The 25,107-nt window shown below is 23.9% G+C and overlaps 5 protein-coding genes across 5 annotated transcripts; 1 reads left to right on the top strand and 4 right to left on the bottom strand. All coding sequences in view use genetic code 6, as the record gives it.

Moving 5' to 3' along the window:
- Nucleotides 1-327: 327 nt before the first annotated feature.
- TTHERM_00732550 (helix hairpin-helix protein) lies at nucleotides 328-3,738 on the top strand (the record flags this gene model as incomplete). The annotated part of the gene is made up of 11 exons (XM_001023653.2): nucleotides 328-411; nucleotides 468-692; nucleotides 755-970; nucleotides 1,024-1,147; nucleotides 1,197-1,245; nucleotides 1,303-1,828; nucleotides 1,886-1,986; nucleotides 2,045-2,477; nucleotides 2,546-2,984; nucleotides 3,138-3,206; nucleotides 3,272-3,738. The coding sequence occupies 11 exons, from the start codon at nucleotides 328-330 to the stop codon at nucleotides 3,736-3,738; spliced, it is 2,733 nt and encodes a 910-aa protein (XP_001023653.2).
- A 686-nt stretch (nucleotides 3,739-4,424) lies between these two features.
- TTHERM_00732540 (tetratricopeptide repeat protein) lies at nucleotides 4,425-13,608 on the bottom strand (the record flags this gene model as incomplete). The annotated part of the gene is made up of 5 exons (XM_001023652.2): nucleotides 4,425-6,550; nucleotides 6,610-8,650; nucleotides 8,705-11,571; nucleotides 11,691-11,853; nucleotides 11,929-13,608. 5 exons carry the CDS (start codon nucleotides 13,606-13,608, stop codon nucleotides 4,425-4,427), a joined length of 8,877 nt encoding a protein of 2,958 aa, XP_001023652.2.
- A 2,461-nt stretch (nucleotides 13,609-16,069) lies between these two features.
- TTHERM_00732530 (hypothetical protein) lies at nucleotides 16,070-17,266 on the bottom strand (the record flags this gene model as incomplete). The annotated part of the gene is made up of 1 exon (XM_001023651.3): nucleotides 16,070-17,266. The coding sequence occupies one exon, from the start codon at nucleotides 17,264-17,266 to the stop codon at nucleotides 16,070-16,072; it is 1,197 nt and encodes a 398-aa protein (XP_001023651.2).
- A 1,338-nt stretch (nucleotides 17,267-18,604) lies between these two features.
- Nucleotides 18,605-19,711, bottom strand: TTHERM_000732529 (transmembrane protein, putative; the record flags this gene model as incomplete). The annotated part of the gene is made up of 2 exons (XM_012799874.1): nucleotides 18,605-18,871; nucleotides 19,400-19,711. 2 exons carry the CDS (start codon nucleotides 19,709-19,711, stop codon nucleotides 18,605-18,607), a joined length of 579 nt encoding a protein of 192 aa, XP_012655328.1.
- A 1,302-nt stretch (nucleotides 19,712-21,013) lies between these two features.
- TTHERM_00732510 (hypothetical protein) lies at nucleotides 21,014-24,237 on the bottom strand (the record flags this gene model as incomplete). Its single annotated transcript, XM_001023649.2, has 7 exons — nucleotides 21,014-21,400; nucleotides 21,456-21,751; nucleotides 21,808-22,101; nucleotides 22,168-22,495; nucleotides 22,564-22,772; nucleotides 22,943-23,042; nucleotides 23,104-24,237. 7 exons carry the CDS (start codon nucleotides 24,235-24,237, stop codon nucleotides 21,014-21,016), a joined length of 2,748 nt encoding a protein of 915 aa, XP_001023649.2.
- Between the last annotated feature and the right edge of the window lie 870 nt (nucleotides 24,238-25,107).

Below are 25,107 nucleotides of genomic sequence, written 5' to 3'. Positions count from 1 at the left end.
AGACTTGAGTTTATATAATTAAGATATTAATAGCTATTTTTAAAAAACCAGAGATGAATAATAGCTCTCTTTTAAAAAATATTTTTATAAAGTATTACAGGGTTATAAAAAAATTATAATTGATAATAATACAGAAATAATACTTTAATACTACATATTTTATTATTTAATAAGCTATTTATAAATCAAATATTAGAAATTTAGAAATATAAAGTGTTGTTAAAAAGATATTTATTTATTTGTCTTTTCTATTCATCAAAAGCTTATTTTAAAACAAATTTATATTCAAAAATTAGAAGATTTATTAGCCTTTAATTTTTGGCGCAAATGAGCTAGCTTGATTAAATTCTTGAAGAAGCTGTTAAAAAAAATGAAAATAATAAAAGAGAAGTCAAAAATCCTTTGACTAAAGTAAAAAAAGTTCTAAGGTAAAAAGAAATGTCTATTCATTTTTGTTTTTAATAAAGGAAATGATTCAATATCAAAAAGTTCTAGAAAGCCAGTAGCTTAAGAGCTAAATTAACTAGTAACATGCAAAAAAAGAAGTAAAGAAAGAATATATCGTTATAGATGAGGATTCTACAGATATTTATCAATAAAATAAAATATAAAACACATAAAATGGATCTTAAAAAGTAAAATATGTTGATATTTTAAAATAAAGATAAGAGGAAATAAATAAAATACCTAAAGTAAGTTCATTTATTGATCTTTTAAAGAGACTATATATAGTTTGTTTACTTTATAAATAAAGGACCTTTTTAAGTCAAAAATTGTTATCTTTTTTATGAGGAATTTCGATTTAAGTGAAAAAAGAGTTAAAATTTTTGCGGAATAAATCAAAAATAATTAAGGGGAGGTTTATTTTTCTATTTAAGAATATTTTGAAAAATTTCTTACATTTTACGATCTTATACAAGAAAAAAATAAACACATTTTATTCATCTGTCCAGATAACATAAAAATTGATGTAAAATACTTTAAATTAATTATTATATAATTAATTTAAATTTTTTAATAAAGGAGCTGAGAAAATAGCTATCATAATACAGTTTAGATTTAGACGTTGTAATAAATAAAGTGGTTATTTCAGAATATCTTGTTGAAGTTCTCAAATAAAAAAAATATATTAATCCTGAACCCTATTGTAAATTAATTTTAATCAAATTTTATTTAATAAATTTTATTAAAATAAGACTTCTCTTATATAAATTAGCTTGCAGCCTAAAATAATTTATTCCATGTGTAAATTAATATTAGCTTTGCTGATAAATTAATTTTTTTTATACTGGCTTAAAATAGAGGATAGTAAGAGGAAATCAATAAAGAAAAATAATAAATTAAAAATATGAATATTTCACAATCTTAGTAGATTATAGATGAAAACAGTAAATAACTCTCTAATTCAAAAGTGAGCAGCGATGAAGATTCAATTTAGGAAAATAGTTTAGATTTAGAATGCCTTACTAACATTTCTCGTGATATTTTAAGACAGAGAAAAATGAAGTAAGATACAAGTAGATAAAAAGCTGCTAAAAAAACTCGATACCTTTGGGATTATAATTATGATAGTGAATAAGAGTAACAAATAAGTGAAGATGATTTAGAGAAATCATAAAATTCTGACAAATTTGTTTCTTTTGATTCTTCATTTGAACAAAAAAAGGCAGAATATGCTGATTAATCTATCACACCTATAAAGTTAGATAATTAACTATTTTTAAGTAAAGTAACAGAAAATGAAGAAATTAGTGGTTAAAAAATTAATTATTTAACTTCGTTTAAAAAACTGAAAAGAAGTCCTCAACTAGATAATAAAAACTCATAAGTATTTTTTATAAATTATTTATTTTTCAAATTAATAAAATGCTTTTAATATGAAAAGGATTAGTTTTTATTTAAAATCAGTAAAAGTACTATAAAAAAAGAATAAGATTTGATCTAATAAAATTAAACTTCGCCTTCTAAAACTGGATTTAAAAATAAGTAAATGTTGTTTTTTAATTTATTAGACTTCAACTTAATTTCTTTTGAAAAAAAATAGAAACTAACTTGATTATTTTGAAGTGGACTCTGATTAGGAGATTCAAATAAAAGATGAATAAAAATACTTGGATTATTTGGATGAAGATGATGAAGATTTTTCTAAAATAGATTAAAGATTTATCACGGAACTTCCTAATTTAAAAGTTGAAGCAAAATTTAAAAATGATCAATAGCTTAAAAGTTTGAAGAAAAAAGATAAAATCATAGAAATTATTTCACTTGATAGTGATGAAGATGAAAAAGAAACTAATTTGGGTTAGTAAATTAATGATTAAGAATAGCCAAAATTTGTTTCTTAGCCAAATATAGGTAATCCATTCAAACCATTTAGCGGATAAATAAGAAGAGAAAGGTATTGGGATGAAAGAAAAGATCATTTTATTTGTGCCACTGGAGCACCGAAAGAAAATTTTAACAAATTAATTACGGAAGTATTCAAATTTTGATTTAAAAAATGCTAAATTAAAATAATTAAATATTTTTATTATCTTAAATTTAGGAATTAGAAAAGCTTCTAAAAATCTACTAATAAGAGAAAGATATCGGGAGGTCAATTGCATATAGAAAAGCAGTGGGTATTATCAAATCATTAGATTTTCAAATAAAATCAGTTAAAGATGTGTAAAAAATAAATGGACTTGGTGAAAAAACAAAAGAAAAAATAAAAGAAATCTTAGAAACAGGTCAATGTCAAAGAGCTTAAATTTTAACTTAAAGTGAAAGAAATTAAGCTATTGAGTTACTTTCGTAAGTATGGGGTATAGGACCTTCAACAGCTTCTCAACTATATGAAAGGAATATAAAAACTATAGCTGAACTAAGATAAAATTAGCATCTCTTAAATAAAAATTAAAAAATTGGTTTGTAATATTTTGAAGATTTGGTAGAAAGAATGCCAAGAGAAGAAGCTACTTTAATAGTAAATGAAGTCATAAAAGGTTTTTTATTATTTGCATATTTATTTTTTCATTTGAAGACAATTTCAAATCATCAAATTTTTTTCAATCTTAAATAAAGTTTTTACAATATTTTTATTTATAACTTAAAGTTATTTACTTGATCTCTTAAAATTTACAATATATTTTAATTAGGATTTAAAGAGTTATATCCTGAAGAACACGATAGGTATGATATTATAGCCTGTGGTTCTTATAGAAGAGGTACTTACTTTGAAAATTTACAAATCAATATCTATTCACTTTAATAAATTGAAAAAATATTTTAGGTAAAGAAACGTGTGGTGATGTAGATATTTTAATTTGTAGAAAAGATGGGGAGGAAAATAAACCTAAAAAATTAATGATAAATTTGATTTGTAAATTAGAATAAGATGGGTTGTTGATTGAGCATTTGTAATTCCCAAGACCAAATTAGTATGGGAGTGAAACTTATATGGGAATTGGAAAATTAAAAGACGGAAAACATAGACGTATTGATCTAAAATATTATCCTAAGGACCTTTACGGTTATGCCCTTTTATATTTTACAGGGAGTGATTATTTTAACAGAAGTATGAGATTGTTTGCAAGGAAAAAAGGCTATTCTCTTTCTGATCATGGCCTTTATGCAGTTAATAGAATAGACAACAAAACAAAAATAACTTCCTCATTAGCTATTCCTTGTTATACTGAGGAGGAAGTCTTTGCAGCACTAAATTTAGAGTACAAACCACCTTATATGAGAAGTGTATGAGACTGTTTAATACATAAGCTGATGCATTTTCATAAAATAATAGGAAAAAATTTGTAAAAATATTGTATAAAATGATAAATAATTTTTAAAAAAATAAGGTTGATTATAAAAAAAGGAGTATATATATATTTTATTTGTTATCTATTCAGGAAATGTTTTTTTTAAATAAATATTAAATTAATTAGTAATTAGTTAGCTTTGAAGATAGCAACATAAAAAATGAATTATTTACAAATTTTAAGTTATAAGTTTATGTTTATAAAAATGTTAATAATATAAATCGGAATGATGTATATTTATTTATTTAGTTAAATTTATAAATAAATAATTTTTTTAAGTAAATAAAAGTAAAAGCTAACAAACAAACTAGCTAACTATTTTAACTTTCTTTCTATTTAATTAAGATATTTATTATGATTTGTTTGTTTGATTGTTTGTTTGCTTATTTTACATGCTTAAGAATATTTGGTGAATACTTTTTAGTATTTTTATTTTCATACTCTTTATTATTAAAAGTATTGCCTATTAATTTGAGTAATGCCATTCATTTATATTTATGAGAATAAAATTTTTTATTATTGAAAGTTGTTGATGAAAAGATTTTATTTATTTAGTTATTTAGTTATTTATTCCAATTTTATATTTTATTTAATTGAAAATTTAAAAGGCTTTATGGAATATATATTTCAATTATTTTGATTTACTATATCTTCAAATCTCATATTGCTGTTTTTATTATTGAGATTTGAATAAGAAAAATTGCTTTTTGATGATTAGTGGTTTGGTGTTGTTTAGTTGTTCGGAGATACTGAATCTAAATTAGAATTGCTGTAATAATTTTTTGATTAAAATTGAGAAAATATCTAAGTTCCACTATGGTTTTATGTATCAGTATTACTCTTTATAGATGAAAGTGGAGTATTTTATTAACTTATCATAGACTAATTTTATGATTGCTAAAACTAAATATTAGTCTAAGAGGATTACTTTTACTATTATTGGTTTAGATCTTATAAACTACTCTATACTTAATTCCTTGTAGATTATTCATCTTTGTATTTTATATTCTCTTCAGAAGGGAATTAGAAGAAATTATGGAATTGACTTTTACTGTTCCCTTTAGCCCTAATTGAATCATTTTAATAATTGTAATCAAAAGTAAACGTTTTTCCTCTCACTTGTTAGGGATCAGAAGGTTTATCATGATGAGAGTAATTTTATTAATTTTGAGATCCATATACATGAGTACCATTAGCATTAACAGTGAAATATGGAGATTATTGGTCATGATACTCATTTGCTAAATTTTATTGAATAGTGTGAATTCTAATATTACTTTCGAAAGTAATCATTTTAGGTCTATTTTATGCTAGGGTGCTTTATCTTCTGCGTTAAAATTTTCCTTCTCCTTCAGAGTCTACATTATCTGAATCTGCATTATTTTCTTCTATCATAGCCATTTTCGACTGTAAATTACTTGTAGACCAATTATTTCCGAAATCTGGAACTATTCCATTTTTAATACTTTCTCTTCTCTATCTCTACTCATCTGTTTCTTTAATATTTGTAAGAGATTAAGTCACTTTACTGCTTTCTAGTGCTGCCTATTCTAAAATCTGCAACTAATTCTGGAAGTTAGGAAGATCAGATAAAAGCGAGTCTCTTCTTTTTTCTTTTATTTTTGGCGTCATAGCTCGGTTGTCTTCAGATTTTATCATCAGACTTTCAGATTTTCCTCTCATAGGTGGAAGTGGTGATGGGTCGCTCTCTTCTATCTTTAACTTTAGGTCAAATTATTTTTTACTTCCTTAAGATTCTTGCATACTTTTCTCAGGTGATTAGAACCTAGCAGAGGGTTACTCTGTTCCAACACTTCTAAATGAGCTGTATTGATGATAAAGTTTATCACTTAAGCTCTCTTCATGTTAAAGTTTCCTTAAAGAATCTCTCTTTTTCTACTCTTTCTTTTCTATTTTTTCTAATTCCTTTAAGGATTGTTTTCTTTCATTTTAGCTAATAGTGCTGTTTGAAGCAGTATTCGTGTTAAAACTTCGAATTTCTGATTTTGGGATATATTAATTATTTGTTTCGTCATCTTTTTATTTAAGATTCTCTAAAGAATTCACATTTTTTATTTACTATTTTTCCTCAATTTCTTAAGATGTATCTTCCTCATCTGTTTAAAATTCTTTATGTTTGTGTTCTTCCTCCTCATCCTCCTCATCACTTGAATCGCTGCTTGATTAATCTTCTTGATTGATATCTTCTTAAGTTGAAACCTTGAAAATGAAAATTTGAGGAACTGATTGTTTTTTCTTTTGAGCCCGAGGAACTGAGCTGAGGGGCTCTGCTTAATTTACAGTATTTACTTTCTGTTAGACTTAGACAACTTACTTTGGAGATTCATCTTTAACTTAATTATTAATGTCACTAGTTTGAGAGTTTTGTCCATCTGACTTTAAATTAATGTCACTAATAGGTTAGTTATTATCGTTCATTTAGATGTTAGGATCATTTGATTAGACGCTAGTTTAAGAACTAATATTATTTTTCTTTGTAAAATTGATTTAACTGGTTGATTATATTCCACTTTTCTATAGATCTGTATCTTCATAATTATTATCTGGATTAGAATAGTCCAAGTCTGGAAAGTTATATCCTTCCTCATTCATGTTTTTATTTATTTGTGAGATGTTTTGGTTTCCAGAAAAATAAGAATAAATATTTGATTCGTTGCTTTGGTTTCTAAATATTTGTTTTCCACTTTTGAATTCATTCCAGTCATCGCTTTTGATACTTTCAAAATCATTTCCTAATATTTATAAAATTCAATTTTAACAAATAAATAATAAAATCTTCTTAAAAATTTACTTTTATGTTTTATCTAGCTAATGTCTTGAATATTATGGATTATGTTTTTCTTTTGAGTTTGTGAATAATCATCTTAAATAAAATTATTATCATTTTCTGAATCTATTCTAGTAAGGACATCTTCTTTATCAAACTATTACTTTATTTTATCATTTTCTTCGTCATCATCGCAATCATCATTTTAAGTGTAATAATCCTAATCTTATTTTAATATTTTGTTATTATTACTCACGTTATTTTATTTGTTAACTGTATTAATATAGCTATTATTATTATTAGATGTCCTATTGTTAGGTGATTGATTGCTAAGTTCCGTTTTATTATTGGCCCTTAGTTTGTTAAATTATGAATCTTTTAATATGACTGAAACATTTTAGTCTTCTTATTCATTATTTTCATCTTCGATTTTACTTTCTGTTTATTTTACTTCCATGTTTTAGTCATTTTATTAGAATTATTCTTTTTTTGGATCATTTATTTAGGACTAATCTTATGAATTCGAGGAATCTGATTCTTTAGAGGAATTTGATGATTCTGACTCTTAACTCTCCAACTCCTATTGCTATAATTTTTAAAGAGTTTACATATAAAATTAAGAATATCTCCTTTAACCATTATTATCTTATTTTGGAGCTAATGTAGAAGGAAGACATGCTATACTAGCTCTTGATTAATATTTGTTCCTGAAATGATTCTTGTTTGTTGATTTCCTTTTATCTTAATCTAACTTAATATTTAAGTCTGTTAAACTTCTTGCCGAGTTTTTATCATATCCTACTAAGCTATTATTAGTTGAAATCATAGGATTTTAAATATTAAGTTTTTCAAAACCATGCGAATCTAATTAAAATGTCTATCTGCTGAAATTGACAGGCGTGTATCCCAATTAACTCTCTACCTTTTAAATAGTAACGTTGTTGCTTTATTAAGTATCCAAATTTATCTAATCTAATTTATTCTAAAGAGATTAATCTTAAGATTTTAGTGGAGAGTTTATAGTTTGTAAATATGAATTCTAAGAGTAGTCGACTTATGAGTTTTGTTATTTAGAATTCTAAGATTAAACTAAATTTTTTTATGATGGAGAATTAATACTATTTTAAGCCTCTTAAGGCAGTGATTGCTAAGACTATAACTAAGACTATTATGACTATATCTGTGATTATTTTGATTGTTCTTTTTAAACAGATAATTTAATTTCATTAGAAGTAGTTGTTTAGAGCTATTCTAAATTTGTTTTTGGAATTTCTGAAACCTCTGCTTATTGTTGTTATTAACTTATTTAATTCTAAAAAATCATTTATTATAGCTAATACTAGTTAAGCAATATTTGCTGCTATTACTACTACTAAAACAATAAATTATTTTAATAAAATTATTCTTCTGGGGTATATTAATTATATTATGGTGTGTTCTATTAAGTTTGGTAATATTACTACTATTGAGAAAGCTGTGGAAGAACCATTTATTAAAAGTAATTATCATTCATTTAATTATTGAAAATATATTATTGTTAGATTTAATTTAAATTATTTTCTTCAATTCCAAAGTTAAAATTTGTTAAAACTGGATTGTTAAAATTATTTTATTATAAGTTTTAGCTCAACTACTAATTAGAATATGGGTTTAAATTTCTATCATCAAAGGGTTACTGCAACTAAAAATTATCTTAGCTTATGAATTACCCATTTTCGTTAAAGTATTATGGATACTAGAGCTAGTTAAGTTGGTTAATATAATCTAAGTTATCAACCAAGTTTTGATTAGAGTATAAATATTATAGTTGCTAAATATTAGGGTTCTAAAAATTAGATTACTAAAATATATTTTATTATTGTTGTAGATTTTATTAAATTAGGTCTTAGTCCTAGTTTTACTTATTTAGGGTTATTATAGCTTAAATTTGCTGAAGTTGCTATTCTGGAGTTTAAACTGTGTTTGTTTCTTGTTGATATTCTTTATTTTAAGCTCTATTATTTGATTGCTTTGGTTATGTGATTGGCTACAATGTAGTTGCAGAAATTGTATTGTTTTTCTAATTCTATATTTTAATAAAAAATATTTAAAAAATTACTTTTGAAAAGAAATAAAATACTTCTTATAATATTGGAGTAATGTCTTTGAGGTAGTTAGTAAATGTTGGATCAGCATCATAGGCAGAAACAAAAGGAGAACCTAAATTATTAATAGGAGAGCAATCTTAAAAATGCTTTATGATAGGATTTATTGTCATAGCTGAACTCACTTTAGGCTGTATTTCCTTCTTTTCAGAATGTAATTTGGATAAACTTGATTAGCTTTTTACTTTTGGTCTTGTCTTGTTGTATTTAGTTGATACGATTGGCGTTATACTAGAATTCGAAATATCAGTCAATTGCTACTCCTATATATTTTATTTGGATTTTGACTAGACAATTTTATTACCATTTTTTTTATGATTTAGTATTGGTTTTAATTCTTCTAATTCATCAATCTATTCTAGTGCCAGCTGATTATGAGATTAAGACGGCAGCTAAAAGTTACTATGACTACCTATTCCTAAGTTACTAGAAGAGCTCTTTGGGCTATTTGAAGTAAGGCTATTTGAAGAAAGAGGAATATTGGGAGCTTATTGGCTAATCTAAATTTTTTGTTATTAAGCCAAAGGCAAAGGCTACACTGTCGAATCATTTTATTTTTCTTACTTGCTTTCTACAAATTAAATTTTTTAATTTGCTTGTTTTTCTATTTCTTCTGAGCTTTTTTAATTTCCTTACTAAGCAGAAACAAAATTTACAAGAGACTAATCATCAGCAAAATTTACGATTGAAAATATTCCTACATTTTAAAGACTAATTTTTAGGCGATTTGGAGTTGATGGATTTGAATCTACTAGTAGAAAATTCATGAGAGGTGAGATGATTAAAAAGTTACTAATTTAATTTGATAATTGAGTGAGAATATCTAAATAGTGTTTCATAGATTATTGCTTTTCATTTTTTCCCTCGACTTTATTTTAATTTTATTAATCATTTACTTTATTTAATTAAAATTAGTTATTTTTTTCAGCTCTTTTCTGGTCTTACATTTAATTATTTTGTTAAAATTAACTTGATTAATTCCATTAAATTTATTAATAAACTTCAGAAACATCGAATGAGTGAAGTAAGATGATTTAGTCTTTCGTTTTTTGTTAAACCCAGCTAAAGCTAGATATCAAATGAGTCTGGTTTAACAGAGTGAAAGTTAAATTTCCTATTTAAGATTGCCTTTAAGTAGGCTTATTTGAATCTTCAACACTAAAGAAATGTAGGCTTTTATTTTATACTTAATAAATAATTTGTTTTAAATTATTGATATTTATTTCTTAATTTTAATTTTATGTGAACTACTAACTACTTGTGGATTCTTGTTGTATTTTTTCTTTCCCATTTTTCAAATTATCAAAGTTTACATGTTAGTTGTTATCTTAAATATCATTTTTTTATTTATTTTATTTATGTTAACTATTTTTACTCATTAAGATAATCTATATGAATTTTTTATCTTTTTCTTAAAGTTTATTTTATTTTTTAAGAGTTTTAATTAATTTTTTTAAGTTTTCTTCATTCAAACTCTTATTACTCAATTAACTTTTTTCTAAATCAAAAACATCATCATTGCTTTCAGTATCTCTTTTTGATTCCTTATTTAGCTACTTCTGTTAGTTTGCTTATTCATCATGTTCTTTTTTGTTATTTTCATAGAAATTTTTAAGTATTTCCGTCGAATCTTTTTTCTTATCTAAAATATGGTTGTACCTATTTATAAAATGTTCTTTGGATGAATAATTGTTACCATCTTATTTTTATTTTAGCCTATCATCTTTTAATTAGAATATATTATTTATGTTTCCATTATCAACTAATTAATGCCCATTTTTGACAGTGTTATTTTAATTGTATTCTAAAATCATTTATTCTCTTAAAGTGTTAGCTGATTCTTTTAATTTTTCCTACAAGGTAATCTACTTATACATACATTTTTAGCTTTAAGTTTTATTGATATTAGAACCTTCTGTTTTGTTTGAACCAAAATTTTATTTAGGTTTATAATTTTCATGTTCAATTAATTTATTTTATTGATTTTCTTATTATTAATTTTTTTCTGGTTATTATATGTTATTCCTAAGCTATTTTTCTTTGGACGAGATATCGTTATTATCATTTTATTAATTCAAAGCTTTTTTATTTGACTAAATTTGCTATTAAAGATTATCTTAATTTCTAGATGATACATTGTTTTAAGTAAAAAATAATTGCTCATTAAGTTCAGATTAACTATTAGATTTGCCTTAATCGCTGTCTTAATTCATTTGATTAGCAAAAATCTCTAAATTCGAAGTTTCAGATTTATTCTTATGGTGAAATTTTTTATTATATTAATTTTTTTCTTTAGGAGTAGTTTCAAATTGCATTTTTAGATTATCTATCTGATTAAATTAAAATCTTTATTTATTAGAGCTTAGCTATTTTATTTTTTCAATTAATTTATTTTATTAGTTATTAACATTTTAATTCATAATTAAATTAGCCTTTTAAGCTTGCAGATTAGTTATTGGTTATGTTTTAGAGCTAAAATTTTTAGCTTGTTGTGTTAACATCATATTTTTTGGAGAATTCAGTAATGAATTACCAAAAGATTAAAATCCATAATTTCCTGAAGAAGTTGAATTTGCTTACTACGTAAACCCATTTCCTCCAAAGGTATTATTTGTGCTATATGAAGGTTAGAAGAGATAAGGCCCTTGTATTATTTAATTGTGATTTGATTGAGAGTTTATACGAGAGTGAGATGTTTTAGGTGTAATTGGATTAAAGAAATTACTGCTTTAATTATTATTCTAGATACCTAAGTTAACTCTACTTTTACTTGCAGAAACTATATTTCTTTTTGATTTATTGGTAAAATTTATCACATTTCTGTTAGTAGGCGTTTAATTTTCTATTTTATAAAATTACCATAAATATATTAAATATTTTTAGTGATCAATTTAATAAAATATTTATTAAAACATAAAAAAATTAATGTCAAAAATAATTTAAAAATAATTTTTTATTTACAAATGAAGTTTTGTTCAAGTGGATAATTTTGTGTTTGTTAAAAGCTATTTTGGTTCTAAATGTGAGAAAGTTAGTTTGAGTTATAAGCTACTGTGTTTTAGTTTATATGAAGAGATCTGTGCCTTGTTGGAAACTAGCGATTTTTTCTTGAAGGTGTCTGTTACTATTTTAATGTATTAAATTTACTATTTTAGTTAGCGATATTATAAGAGATTGAATATTAATTTAAATTTGATACTGAGCCTCTTTCTGATTCTTTAGTAATAGTTTGAGGTGCGTTTCCTAGCGTTTATATATGCTACGCTGCTTCTAACTTTAGCTTCCTTTTTTAACTTTGTGGTCTTTCCTTAAATGTAAAACTCTTTACAGAATTTGCAAATTTTTAAGGACTATGTTTTAGCTCATTAATGTTATCCTCTACTAGTCTCTTAGCATGCCTAGATTAAAAAAGCTTATATTCCTCATAGAATTGAAGAGTTATACAATTATCTTCACCAAAATACTTTTTTGTTGATGTGTAGCTATATTCATAGTGGCGATGAGCTTCATCCCATCTCTGAAAATATTCTAACTCTGCAGCAATATTATAGTAACTTATACCTAAAGTATTTACTTACTGCAAAAATTCATCTTCTCTCTCTTCATCATAAAAATATAAATCTGAATAGCTTATTTCTTATGTAGAATCAAAATTCTTTTCCATAGTCCTTGAAAAGTCCTCTTTAGAGTTCAGCTTTTGGGCTGATATTTAATTTAAAATTTATTTGTTTCTATTTTTAGGAGTACTTCCATCTGAAGATTCTTATTTTTGATTTTCTTTTACTTAATTTGCTAAATTGGTGAGCGAACTTTTAGGAGAAAGTGCTAAACTTTGTAGATTTTCCCCATTATAAAATCCTAAACTATTTTATTTTTATAGGTATGTAGTATAATTTTTTTCATAGAAAAGCCTTTGTTGCTCGATTAGAGCATTGTTTGCATTTTCTAAAGACATATTATGATTTCCTAAGGAGCTATACAAAATTGATAAATTTAAGTACGTTAAACCTAAATATTCTTTGCGCTTTGCGTTTGATAATATATTAAGTGCTTCATTGAAAATTTCTAAAGCAGCTTAAAATTAACCTTTCCTTCTAAATACAGTTCCTTAATTATTCATAGTTAAACTTTTCAAACATATCAGTGTTTCACTTAATACACTTGAAAAGTTTAGCCCAAAATTTTAATTTGACAATTTCTGTTTGCTCATTTCAAAATTCGATGAAAATCCATTTGATTTTGGTGTTTAAGTTGATGGAATCGACAACTAAGAATTTCTAAGATTTGATTAAATCCATAAGTTTCCAAAATTATCTAAGAGATCGCTACAAAAATTCAAAATTTTACTTGCTTAGTTAATATTTCCAGCTTTTTCAATCTATTGCATAGCATTTATATTTAATTTTTTTATTGTGTAGGTAATGCTACTGAGTTAATTTGATTGGTTTGCTTCTGTCATAGCTTCTTAAATTAATTTTTCGAAATGATCCCATTGCTTTTATTACATTTAAATTCCTTTGTTGAAATAATAGTTAATACTTTCAATAGCCTTCAAAATGCGCTAGTCTATTTTTTCATAATTCCTGTTATTGTTTGTAAGCTTTTTTTAAGATGGATTTTAGCTAATCTATTTTAAACTCTTTTTTTGAAGCTGTGTTTGATGGTAAGAAGAAGAAAATGTTTCATGCTAATTTCTGCTTTATTTTTGCTATTATTCAAATTGTTAAATTTAAAATTGTTCAGCAGAATTCTTATTTTAAACGTTTTAAATCACCATACTAGTATTACTTTCAATATCATCCTTAAGTTAATTATCGCTGATGCTTTTTTATGCTGAAGTTTGAATTAAAGAAATCGGTGATAAAGGTCTTATTTTCATTTAGCCTCTATCAACAATTCTTTCCTATAAATAGTTTTGTATAAAATAAAAATTGTTTTGAAGTTAAGTTATTGCCAAAAATGTTTTAGGATTGATTGAATGTTTGACTATATTTTATATCGTAAAGTAATTCTTTTAATAACTTACTAGCAATCAAAATCCTAATATATTAAGTATCAAATAATCTAATTAAAAAAAATCATAAAAACAAATAGTTTAAAATCATCTATTTTATCATTAATGATTAAAATTTCATTTTTCAAAATGATGATGCTTTAATTCTTATCAATTATAAATTGAGAATTAATTCATCAGCATTATGGTTAATTAAAATTTGTTTATAATTTATGTAATTGCTTTGCTAAATAATTTAATACTTTTTTTAATAGGTTATTTGACTATCAAATTAATAGTAGTTGCTTGGTATTTTGTAAAAATTTTATGTATTTCATACTAATAGTCGATGCAAAATCAATTAAAATTAATAAATTATCATATTATTTTTCGTTTAGAGTCGATCCTTAAAATATCATTTAAGTTATACCAAGCATTTTTTAGAAAGTAGAAATAAATTATTTTAATTGATATTTTTAACTTTCCATAATATTATCATGCATGCTTCTTATTTAAAAAAAAAAATTTTTTTAATCAATGAAAAACCATAAAAAAACAATAGATTAATAGAATAAAATAGTGTTAAAAATGCTATTTTATCTAATTAAAACAATAGCAACATTTTTATACAGTAAGTAAATATATTTATTAATATTAACACAGTATCTTAACTTTTATGATTAAATTATGGTAAAAAAATTATGATATTATGGTGAATGATATTTTAAAAGTAGTTAATATCAATAATCTTTTGATATTTATCATCACTTTAAAGCTTTATTAAAAATATTTAGGGGTAAAGGCAACTAATTGCAGAGGGTTGGTTATATTTATTAGTCTAGTTAATTAAATAAATAAATATAACTTATATAGATCAAATAATTATTCAATTTATTAATTTATAATAATTTTTCTCTATATTTCAATAAAACTCCAACCAAACATACATATTTCGTCTTATTTAATCTTAACCGAAAAGCAAATATCATATCAATTAAATCTATTTCATTTCTAAAGTAGAGTATTAATTTTATCCTGAAAATCAGCTAAGAATTGAATCAAATAATAAATTTTAAATATGTAAAACTACTTAAAAAGGAAAGATAAAAAATAATAATGTAAAATGCTTATTTAAATTTGCAAAAAAATACTTCAGATTTAATTTAAGTTACTTTTGCAGAATATGTTTCTCATCATACATAATAAGTGAAAAATGTAAAAATTATTTAAGCAACATAATACTAAACATAAGATATCTTTATCAATAAAAACTATCAAAACACTCGAACCTAGATAAAATAATCTTTTAATACACAAATTTTTTAATTGAAAAATATAGATTATATTTATTGCCTTAAAATTTTAGAATTATTATTAAATTCCTTCAGATTAACTTACAAAAAATAACTAACTTTTATATTTTTATAATATGTTTTAATAAAATTTAGTGAGCTTTACTAATTATTAGCGCGCCAGATTAAAGGATATTTAAAAAATGAATTATACATAGAGATAGAGAGATAAAATATGATAAATATTACTATCTAAAAATTTTGCACCATTATATGAGTTAATAAAAATTATTAGTTGTTTTTTGTAACAAAATATTAAAAATTTTATGGCTATAAACTTAAGGAATACATAACTATAATAAAATGCTTAAATAAGCATTTAGTAGGTATACATTTATAGAATAACTAATATTAATTTATATAAGATAAAAGATTAACATAATATTTTTTCCAGTACATTTTTAAACGCTTTTTTTTGCTAGACTTAATTTAATCTTGCAAGGTTACTAATAGAAAAAGCTTCTTGGTTGTTCGAGCATCTGTCTATCTATCTTTAAATTAAATCTAAGGAATGCGAATTAAGAGTTACTGAATTTAATAATGTGTAAAAATTCACACACTAAATAATTAAGTAATTATATTAAATTTAGTCACTCGTTTAGGCATATCTAAGAATTAATTTTAAATAAGACTAGAAATTAGAGTGTTAGGTAGAGTTAATATTTACAATTTCTGATTAGCTAATTTTTTATTCATTTTGAGGAGGATAAAATATTTGAGCAAAATTAATCAAAGGATTAACATTTATCAAAATATTTAATATTTTATTTTGAGAGTAAAAAAATATGGCAATGTATTCTCCCAATCATTCAATCAATTATAAATGAATTGGTGTTTGTTTGCTTTGTAAGATTTATTTTGGAGTAATCTGAATTTATTATTATTTATTATTGATATTTTAATAATGATTATATGAGATAATTATATAGAAAGGTAATTAAATTTATGAATGAATGTATGTATGTAGGTTTAATTGGTAATCAATTAAAGCTTATTCAACTGAATGTTTTTTTAGGGATGTAATTGATTGCATCTAGACGATTAAAAGAAGGAGTCAAATTTGAGCGTCTTCTGATCTGCTAATTTATAGAAGTAGTTTTGCTTTTACTAAATTAACTTATCTTTACTGACTGTACTTTGTCATTAACAATAATGTCTTTGTTTTATCTGTCAGTATAGAAAGACTCTTCTTCACCATTTAAATTATGAAGAATATCAAGGATACTGTGCTGGCTTAATTAATTTTAGTGAAGGTTTTACTTAGCTTAACTGTCTACGATAAGCGAGTTTTATTTTTCGTAAGAAAATTCAGCTGAAAATTCACTTGGTATTGCCTTTGAGGCATGATTTACAAATCCTCCTCGAGTATTTGAAGAATTGATAGGGGTGAAAACTTTTTTATTTGGAGAAGTGCGCATCCAAGAAGCACGTTAAGATAGAGCCTAAGACTATCTCATCATATTTAACTATTCATACTCTTTAAGTCTTTATTAGGCTTTTCTTAATTCTTCTTGCATTGTCAAGTTCTCAGTAATTATCATTTTAGTTTTTGACTTTTCTTTTAGGAGCTACTCTTTAAGCTCGTTGTTTTCTTATACTTGTTATTATAATTTGAGTTAAAGTAATTGTATATTAGAAGATGATTCGTCATTACTTACTTCAGTAGAATTCTAGGATATTTTTCTCTCTTGCTATTAGCAGTTACGTTGGTTTTGATTATTAACATTTGAAAGGCTTCCCAAATTATGAGGTAAATTCACTTAAGCTGCAGAGTTATTATTAGTGCTAACTTGCTATATAGTACTGCTTTAGGGGGTTATCTAAAGTTAGGAATTACTGTTCTTTTGGGTTGGAGAAGACCCTATAGAGAATGGAGAATTAATAAAATTAGCAATTGAATTAGCTTAATTGCGGCAATTAAGCTAGGTGCAGGATCCTATATTAGGCTAATTAGCAGCAGTTAAAACAATGCTAGAAGAAGGAGATATATGACCTTGAGTATTTGAAGAAGATGCAGAATTTGTAGAATTAGTGGAACAATAATTGCTGCTGAGGTGATCAGATTTGCGCTCAGCTTGCTTCTCTGGTGTTAAATCAATCTTAACAAGAGGAGCAGGAACCTACTTTTAGCAGGGATTTTAGTTTTATGCAATACTATTTTATTATCTAAGATCTAGCTTTACTATACTCATTGCTGAAACCTGTCAAGTATGGAATGAATTATTAAATATTAGGTTTTTTAAAATTTATGTGAGCCTATTTGCTTAATTTTTTTACAATAAATTAATAATGATTTTTTATAGTTTCTTTAAAAAATTTTTGATTTGCTATTACTTTTATTTTTTTTTAATTATTATATTAGATCACACCTTAACTCAAGCACTCTTATGCATTTACTTATTAATTTTTGTTAAATCTGGTGATGATTAGCAAGCATTACACATACATTTTAAAGACTTATACAATTAATATTAATTAATACATAATAAATTCCTTCTTTTCTTTATTTGTTCCTCTCATTCTTTGATTCTATTTTTTTGTTTATATTATAGTTTAACGCAAATAATTATATCCCTTCCACAAACAAGATTTCCTTTTTTCACACCTTCAAGTTAAAAAAAATATATTCACGAGAGTAACAATTTTTCATTTCGAAATAGAATATACTTTTTAAATATCAAGGCAAAAGAGTAATTATCAAATTTTTACCTATTCTATTTTTTATCTATTTACATTTATATAAATTAATGAATGCTGCACACTTAAAAATAATAATTATCATTTTTTAATTTAAAATGTTGAAGATCTATTCCTAGGAAGATAGCCATTTTCCCAGTCAGGAGTACCCAACTATATTATTTTTCATAAAATTTACAAAAAAATCTGATTATACTAAAGTACTTTTTGTGTACTTATTAAATATTAATAATTATTAGACTATCAATTACAGGTAAAAATAAACTTAATTTAATTTTTATTGTGTTAGATATAAAATCAAAAGCCAAATTCATATATCCTTCACAAAGTGAATTTTCTATGATATTAAAATGTAAACTCTCTACTTTTTAAAATCATAATATATTTTAGAATCTCTTGAAACCAAGCTTCAAATTATTTATATTCTTTGTTATTGGTTATCTGATTATTTCTTTTGTTTTTACATGAAGACTATTAAACCTTTTCAAGAATTGTAATCAAATAAAGCTTGAAAATAATGACCACTCATAAATTATTTATAAAAACCACAAATTTTTTCTATGTTTGCTGAATACTTATAAATTAACACTGACCAAGTTATGTGGTTGGTTAAAATTTATATTTATATACGTGATTGATTAAAATTAGTTCAAATTAATGAATTAAGGCAGATAAAAAGTAATAAATTTCTAACCAATAATTATTTAAATGTAATATGCATACAGCATATTGCTTAAAATTTCTAAATTTAAAATTTTTTATTAAACATGAATTAAAATAGATACATTTTAAACAATCTAGGAGCACACTTTATAATTTTTGCATAATTTAAATCAAAATAATTATAAATTTAGCATATTAATAATAGAATGAAATAGCAAGCTATAAAGATGTAGCTAAATTATTTGTAATATAAATCTAAAAAATATTAATAGTAGTACTATTTTTTTTTAAATACAAATTTTGTACTTTTTTTTATTAGTTTAATACAGAAACACTAACTAGTAGTTAATGCAAACAATATTTTTTTAATGAAATATTTTTTTTCTTAGTATTTTTGAGTATATCGATGTATCTTCCTCTTTTTTTTTCAACTTATTCTTTTGTTATGCAAAAAAAATTTTTATTTAAAACTCCTTTATTAAAATAAATTCAAAAATAGCCTTAAATTTTGACGTATTAAGCAAATTTTTCAATTTCATATTTGAGTATTTTTATAATTAATAAATGGAAGAAACTTAAGACTAACCTGTTGATGTAAGAGCATTAGCAAAAAAGAAATACGAGTTATATTTATAATAAAAAAAAGCTCATGAAGAATTGGAAAGGTTAGGCTTAACAAATGAGTAAATAGAAGCTAGGATTAATTCTTCCTCACAACAGCAAACACAATCAAAGAAATAAGAAGGAGAATTTTAGAAATTTTAATAATAGTAGAGTTTGGCATCAAATAAATAGAGTAATGATTATGATAGATAGTAATAGAGAAACTAAATACTCACAGAGCTAACGATGAAAATAACTGAAAAATTTCAAAAGGAGCTAGCTCAAGACTCAAAAAATAAATCTAAATAGAAAGAAGGAATGTAATTAGAGTAAAAAATTTCAAAAGAAATAGAAAACTGTACTTGCCCAATATGCTATGAATTGATGGTTCCACCAAACAACTCTCCTATTCTTATATTTCCTTGTGGACATACTTTTTGTAAAACTTGCATTATTCCAAAAGATAAAACCAAACTTAATAAATGCCCTTTTTGTAGAAAACCTCTCTAATCTTATGCTGTAAATATACATCTTTAGAATATTATATGTGCATATACAGATAATAAGCATTTGTTAGAAAAATACAAAGACGAAATAGAAGATATTAATAACTCCTGCTTAGATAATTCCTAATAAAAAAAGGGTAAGTAAATGGCTGCTAATATGGACAACATAAATGTAGAAGGATAAACGTTTGAATAGAATTACAAATTATTTTCTCTAAGATGTTCAATATTAGAATAAGAAAAGGATGAAATACTTGAATAGATAAATAAATAATAATCAACTATATAAACTCATTCAGCAGTAATTGAATCTCTATAAAAACAAAAATCTACAGTGCAATAAAAATTATAAAAGCTCCAATAAGAATTATTGTTAGTTGAAAATTTTATCGACTAAAACTCTAAGGCTCTTGATGAGGCTGAACAAAATTTATCAAAAGAAACAGAAAAACTAGAACTTCTAAACTAAACATTAATTCCTTTGCAATCAGAAAGATAAAAGTACATGATACTTTCCTAAAACTAAAAAAAATGAATAGGTATACTTAGACTTAATTAATTAATTAATTATCTATCTATTACTTGCCTAAAAAGATATGAAAATTTTATGATTTTTCTTAAAATGTATAGATTGGATTACCAATCACTTTAATTTGAATTTTCTAGTAGTAATATAAAAAAGGAAAGTGATAAGAATATTTCTTAAATAATTGCATTATTATAGTAATAAAAATTGCGTATATCTACAAGTGTAAATTAAAGAGACCAAAAAATTTAATAACACTTCATTCTTTATTTAATATTTAAATAAAATACTTGAAAATATTTAAAGAACAAAGTATTTGTTTATCTTACATTACCTTACAATAAGTTTATATTCATAAAACATTTTATGCTTAAATTTATATGATTTTTATAATTTTATAATAGTCTCACATCTATTTTCAAAGTATTATTACTTATAAAAGTATTTTTCTTTTACAAAGATACCTTATCTAAACGATTAAAAATACTCATACTTTTTATAATCATATAATATTATCCACAAGAAAATATAAATAAACTAATTAGAGCCTAAAAAGAAATGTGATATTAATTATCTATTAGTTAGTTTTATATCAAACAAATTTTAAAACCATTGTTACTTCTCTTTGCAGTGTTAATAAAACAATCCATTATTTAGCAAAAAAAATTACTTAAAACTTAAAAATATTCAATTTTTTCTATGTTATTATATAGAATAAAATAAAATTTATCTTAAGTTGTGCTTCGAAAGCAAACATAGAAATTAGTTTTGATTAATAATTTTTATTAATGCTAAGTACTACTGGAAACATGAATTGTTTATTAATTAATTTATACAAAATCAAAACTAATTTATATCCATAACTCATTCATATTACAAAACAATTTATTTATGGTCATATACGAATTTATTAGGTTGTTCTTTTGCAAGCAGTTTATAATACTTCAAAATTTAGAATCAGGGACTTCACCTAAAAATAAGTTTTTGTCACCTGCTCTTAAAGTTCTATGAGCAAGCTTGAATGGAAGTTTGTATTCGGAGTCTCCTCTGAGTAAATTATAAAGAATCGATGAAGGATCTGCATATGAACCTTTTTCGAGTAATTGTGGTCTGTTTTGATCTACGAAATTGTGATCCATATCTGCTAACTTGAAGTACTTAACCCAAGGCTTATCTTACTGTGTTTTACCCATAAACTCATCTATCTTCTTTTATTCTTCTTCTTACTTACGCTTCTTTTCTTTTTACTCCCGTTCAAGTGCTTCCTTTGGTCTGCTATCGTGCTAAGACATTCCATAAGGATTTGGCAGTGAGTCACACTTAAATCTGGTCTATTTTATTGAAAAAATTATAATTTTATTAATTCTAGAAATTAAAACAATCTACTATATAAGGCTCTTTCTTTTCTGGAGTATGAGACTCACGAAATTAAACCTAGCTAACAGGATTATAAACATCTTTTATTGGCTCTTTTTAAGAAAGTTTCTATTTCAGTGACTAACAATTCTCAACTTTAAAAGTAGTGATAAATATTTGTTTTTCATCAAGATTTTTTTCTAGTGGAGTTACCACCTTATTGATTTGATATTTTCTACTATAAAATTGCGAATCAAAAACATTGTATGGATAACTTCCTTTCTTTTGATTTGAAGAGGCTCCTAAATGAGGCAGACTGGTTTTATCTAAAGATTAATGATAAAATTAAGTTTTATACTGGAAATCTCAAAAATTATTTTACGATATTAGTTAGAAGTTTGATGAGGATTTCTCGAAGGAGCTCTAAGTGTAGATAACCTTATAGATTAAGTTTTCATTAAGCTCTCAGCATCATACTCTTCCATATCATCTATCTCTTTCAATTAAGAGATGCTATCTTAGTCATAATTAGGAATAAATCCACCCATATTTGAACTTAAAGCCTTACTAAATCTTATGCTCTGCTTACCCTTTTTATCATTCTAAAAGAATTCTTATCCTTAAGTCTAAACTTAAGATTAAGTAATAGCATTTTAGCCAGCTTAGTTTTGGTTATCTTTTTATAAAAAAATAAGTTTTTTTCTTTAAAAAGTAACATTTTATTTTAAATTATATTTCTTACTAATCTAAAAATTAAAGTTTTCAGGTACAAAAGAGTAAATAGGATTTTTAGCCTAGGTTTTGTATTAATGAGGGTTTTTTGAAAGTCTTTCTGCTTCGTTGAAGTAATTTTTAGTCTCAAAAGTGACTGTTTGCAACTCTCCATTCTCTGGGTGCTTGAATTTTAAGTTTACTACTTTCTCAAATGGTTCAGGTTCTTTTAGATGACTCATTTACTCTCTATAATCTTAAACTACTTCCTATATGTTCTCAGTATTATTTACTACAATGCCAGCTTCAGCTCTAAAAGGTTTAAGATATTATTTTTTAGGGATATTCTTAATGTCAATCTGTTTTTTTTATTCAAAGCATGCAGATAAGTATAAAAATTAAAATGAATAAATTGATTTATTTTTACACAAGATTTTGTCTTTGACAATTATGATTTATTTTTAAGGATTGTAATTTAATGCTAATCTTTAATTGGCTAAATAGTCAAACTGGGTAGGTCATGTTACTTAGGTAGCCTCTCACCTGCTGCTTGCAACAATTGGACCCAGTACTTCCTATAAGGCCTTGGGTTTTCGATCCACTCATGGTTTGGCCCAAGCTTATAATGCATTTAAACTATAATTAAAAAAAATTCATTTTATTAAAAAATTTTAATTCCAAACAAAAATAGTTCAATTTTTCTTGAAAATAATTTTTTATTTAATCTTTTTTAGTTAAAATAATTGAACTGGAGGTTTTAAATTGCAAAATTCTCAAAAATATGAATTAAATTTTATAGTTTCTACCTGCAGCCCATATTTCATCGACTGTTAGAGGTTAGCTTTTTTATTCTTAAAATGTTGTCCTTCTTAATTTTACTACATCTTCAAACATTTCTTAGTATATCTTTTTATAAATAAATATTTAAATAAAAACCAAATGTAAAGTAGTTAGTAAGATTAATTACATTATCTTTATAGTAAATAAACTTTTTGTGAGAAAATTATTTTATGTCTTCAAGAGTAACCCTTCGATCTGCGTTAGAATCCATTAAATCAACTAGAGTCAAGATACTTGTTTTTGGTATTTAAGTTGATCTCTTAATTAATTATTTATATTTCTATGGGTAGAGAGATTGATTAAAGCGATCAGTACGTTAAGTATTAGTTAAAGGTTAGTTTTGAGAATTCATTTACATTGCTGTTTATGATAGCATCCCATTTTTAAAATTCGTGTTTTTCATTAGCGGAGTATTTAAGTCTTGATTTGTATTTATATTGTCATCATATATCAATAAAATAAAAACATCATATAAAGAATTAGGATCTGAAGCAAATGCAGCAGCGTTACTTTTTTCTTTATATTCATTATTAACTTCTGAGATACCACCAGAAGACTACTCTTTTTTGTCACTTATAATAACAAATAATTTATTATACAAGTTATCTATTAATCCTAAGTGCTATGGAGAATGACTAAAATCTAAGGTTAAGGAATCGCTTTATCTAGATTAGGAATTAAGAATTATAAATTCTTCAATCAAGAGTAGAATAATTAACTCATCATAATTTTTTAAAGATACATCTTTTAGATAATAACTATAATATGCTTAAGCTTGGAGCTTTTAACGGATCCTTTCACTATTTTAATCAAATAAAATCTTGTTTTGCAATACTTGCTGCTTGTACATATTAACAAACTCTTGATTTTAAGTTGGGTTAAATGTGAAATCAGACAAGATTTAATTGACAATATCAATTTCATGAATATAATTTCTTAATTTTTTAACTATTTCTTCATTTTAAAATTTTATTTCTCTGTTTAATTCAGGTAGGTAGATGCTTGTTTGATATGAAACTGCTCCCCCTTCTTCGCCTCCAATTAAAGTCAGCAATTTTTAAATAATTTTTTGATTTTTAAATCTAAACCTATTTAATTAATGAGCAAGCTCCTTTTCTCTACTATACTAAGAATGATTCTCTTCTAATATATATTATCCCTCTTCATTCTTATCCATTATCCCCTCAGTTAAACTTTAATCTAAACTTGATTATATTGGCCCATTTCTTGTGCCTGGTGCAATGCCTTATTGACTTTGCATAACCTTAATTCAATTTAGTCAGTAATTCAGTTTTTTAATATAAATTTATTATATCTTATACCTTTGTTATTAATACTAATTGCTACAACACTATACTTTTTATTAATGTATAATTCAAACATATACATAAAAAATTTTTTAATAGATTCCTTTAGTTAATATGAAACTTTTTTAATTGCTTATAAGCATTCTTATAATATAAATTTAAAATAAATACTACATAAAGCAAAGTTGTCTTAAAATATTAAAATTTAATAAAAATAAAATTATTTTTTAGTTCTAAAAAATTCTATTGTTTAATGTTAAATATTTAGCTGATTTTTATCTAATATTCATTTTTATTCTTATTTTTAAAATTTTTGCTTTTTTACTTTTAAAATTAGCAATAATTTATAAATAAAAATGAATTAATCTTTTGTTAATTTTTTTTATAATCACTCAATAAAATCATAGCATTAAATTTTATATGTATAATTAATAAAATAAATACTTTTAACCATTAAATAATTTAATCTTAAATATTTTTCTAAACTATTGTATTTTTTTATTTATTATAATTTAAAAATAGAATTTTATATTAAGTTTATTTTGTTGATTTTTTTAATAACTTTTTTAAATTAAAAGCTTGAATTTAAAAGTAAAAAATAAGAATTTTTAAAAATTAACATTTATTGTACTTAAAAATCTAAGCTTAAACAATAAATAGATTTTATTAATAGGTTAGTAAACCATAAATAAATTATTTTTATTAAATTTAAAATGTTTATTTTCACAATCAAAGTATAAAATGTATCAATCACCATTAAAAATGCTTTTATATATTTTTGTAAATAAATTTTTTAATAAAATATTAAAATTTTTCACTTAAAA

Source organism: Tetrahymena thermophila, assembly GCF_000189635.1.
Source record: "Tetrahymena thermophila SB210 genomic scaffold scf_8254417, whole genome shotgun sequence".
NCBI classification, from domain to species: Eukaryota; Ciliophora; class Oligohymenophorea; order Hymenostomatida; family Tetrahymenidae; genus Tetrahymena; species Tetrahymena thermophila.
This window is presented reverse-complemented; position numbering and strand designations above follow the sequence as displayed.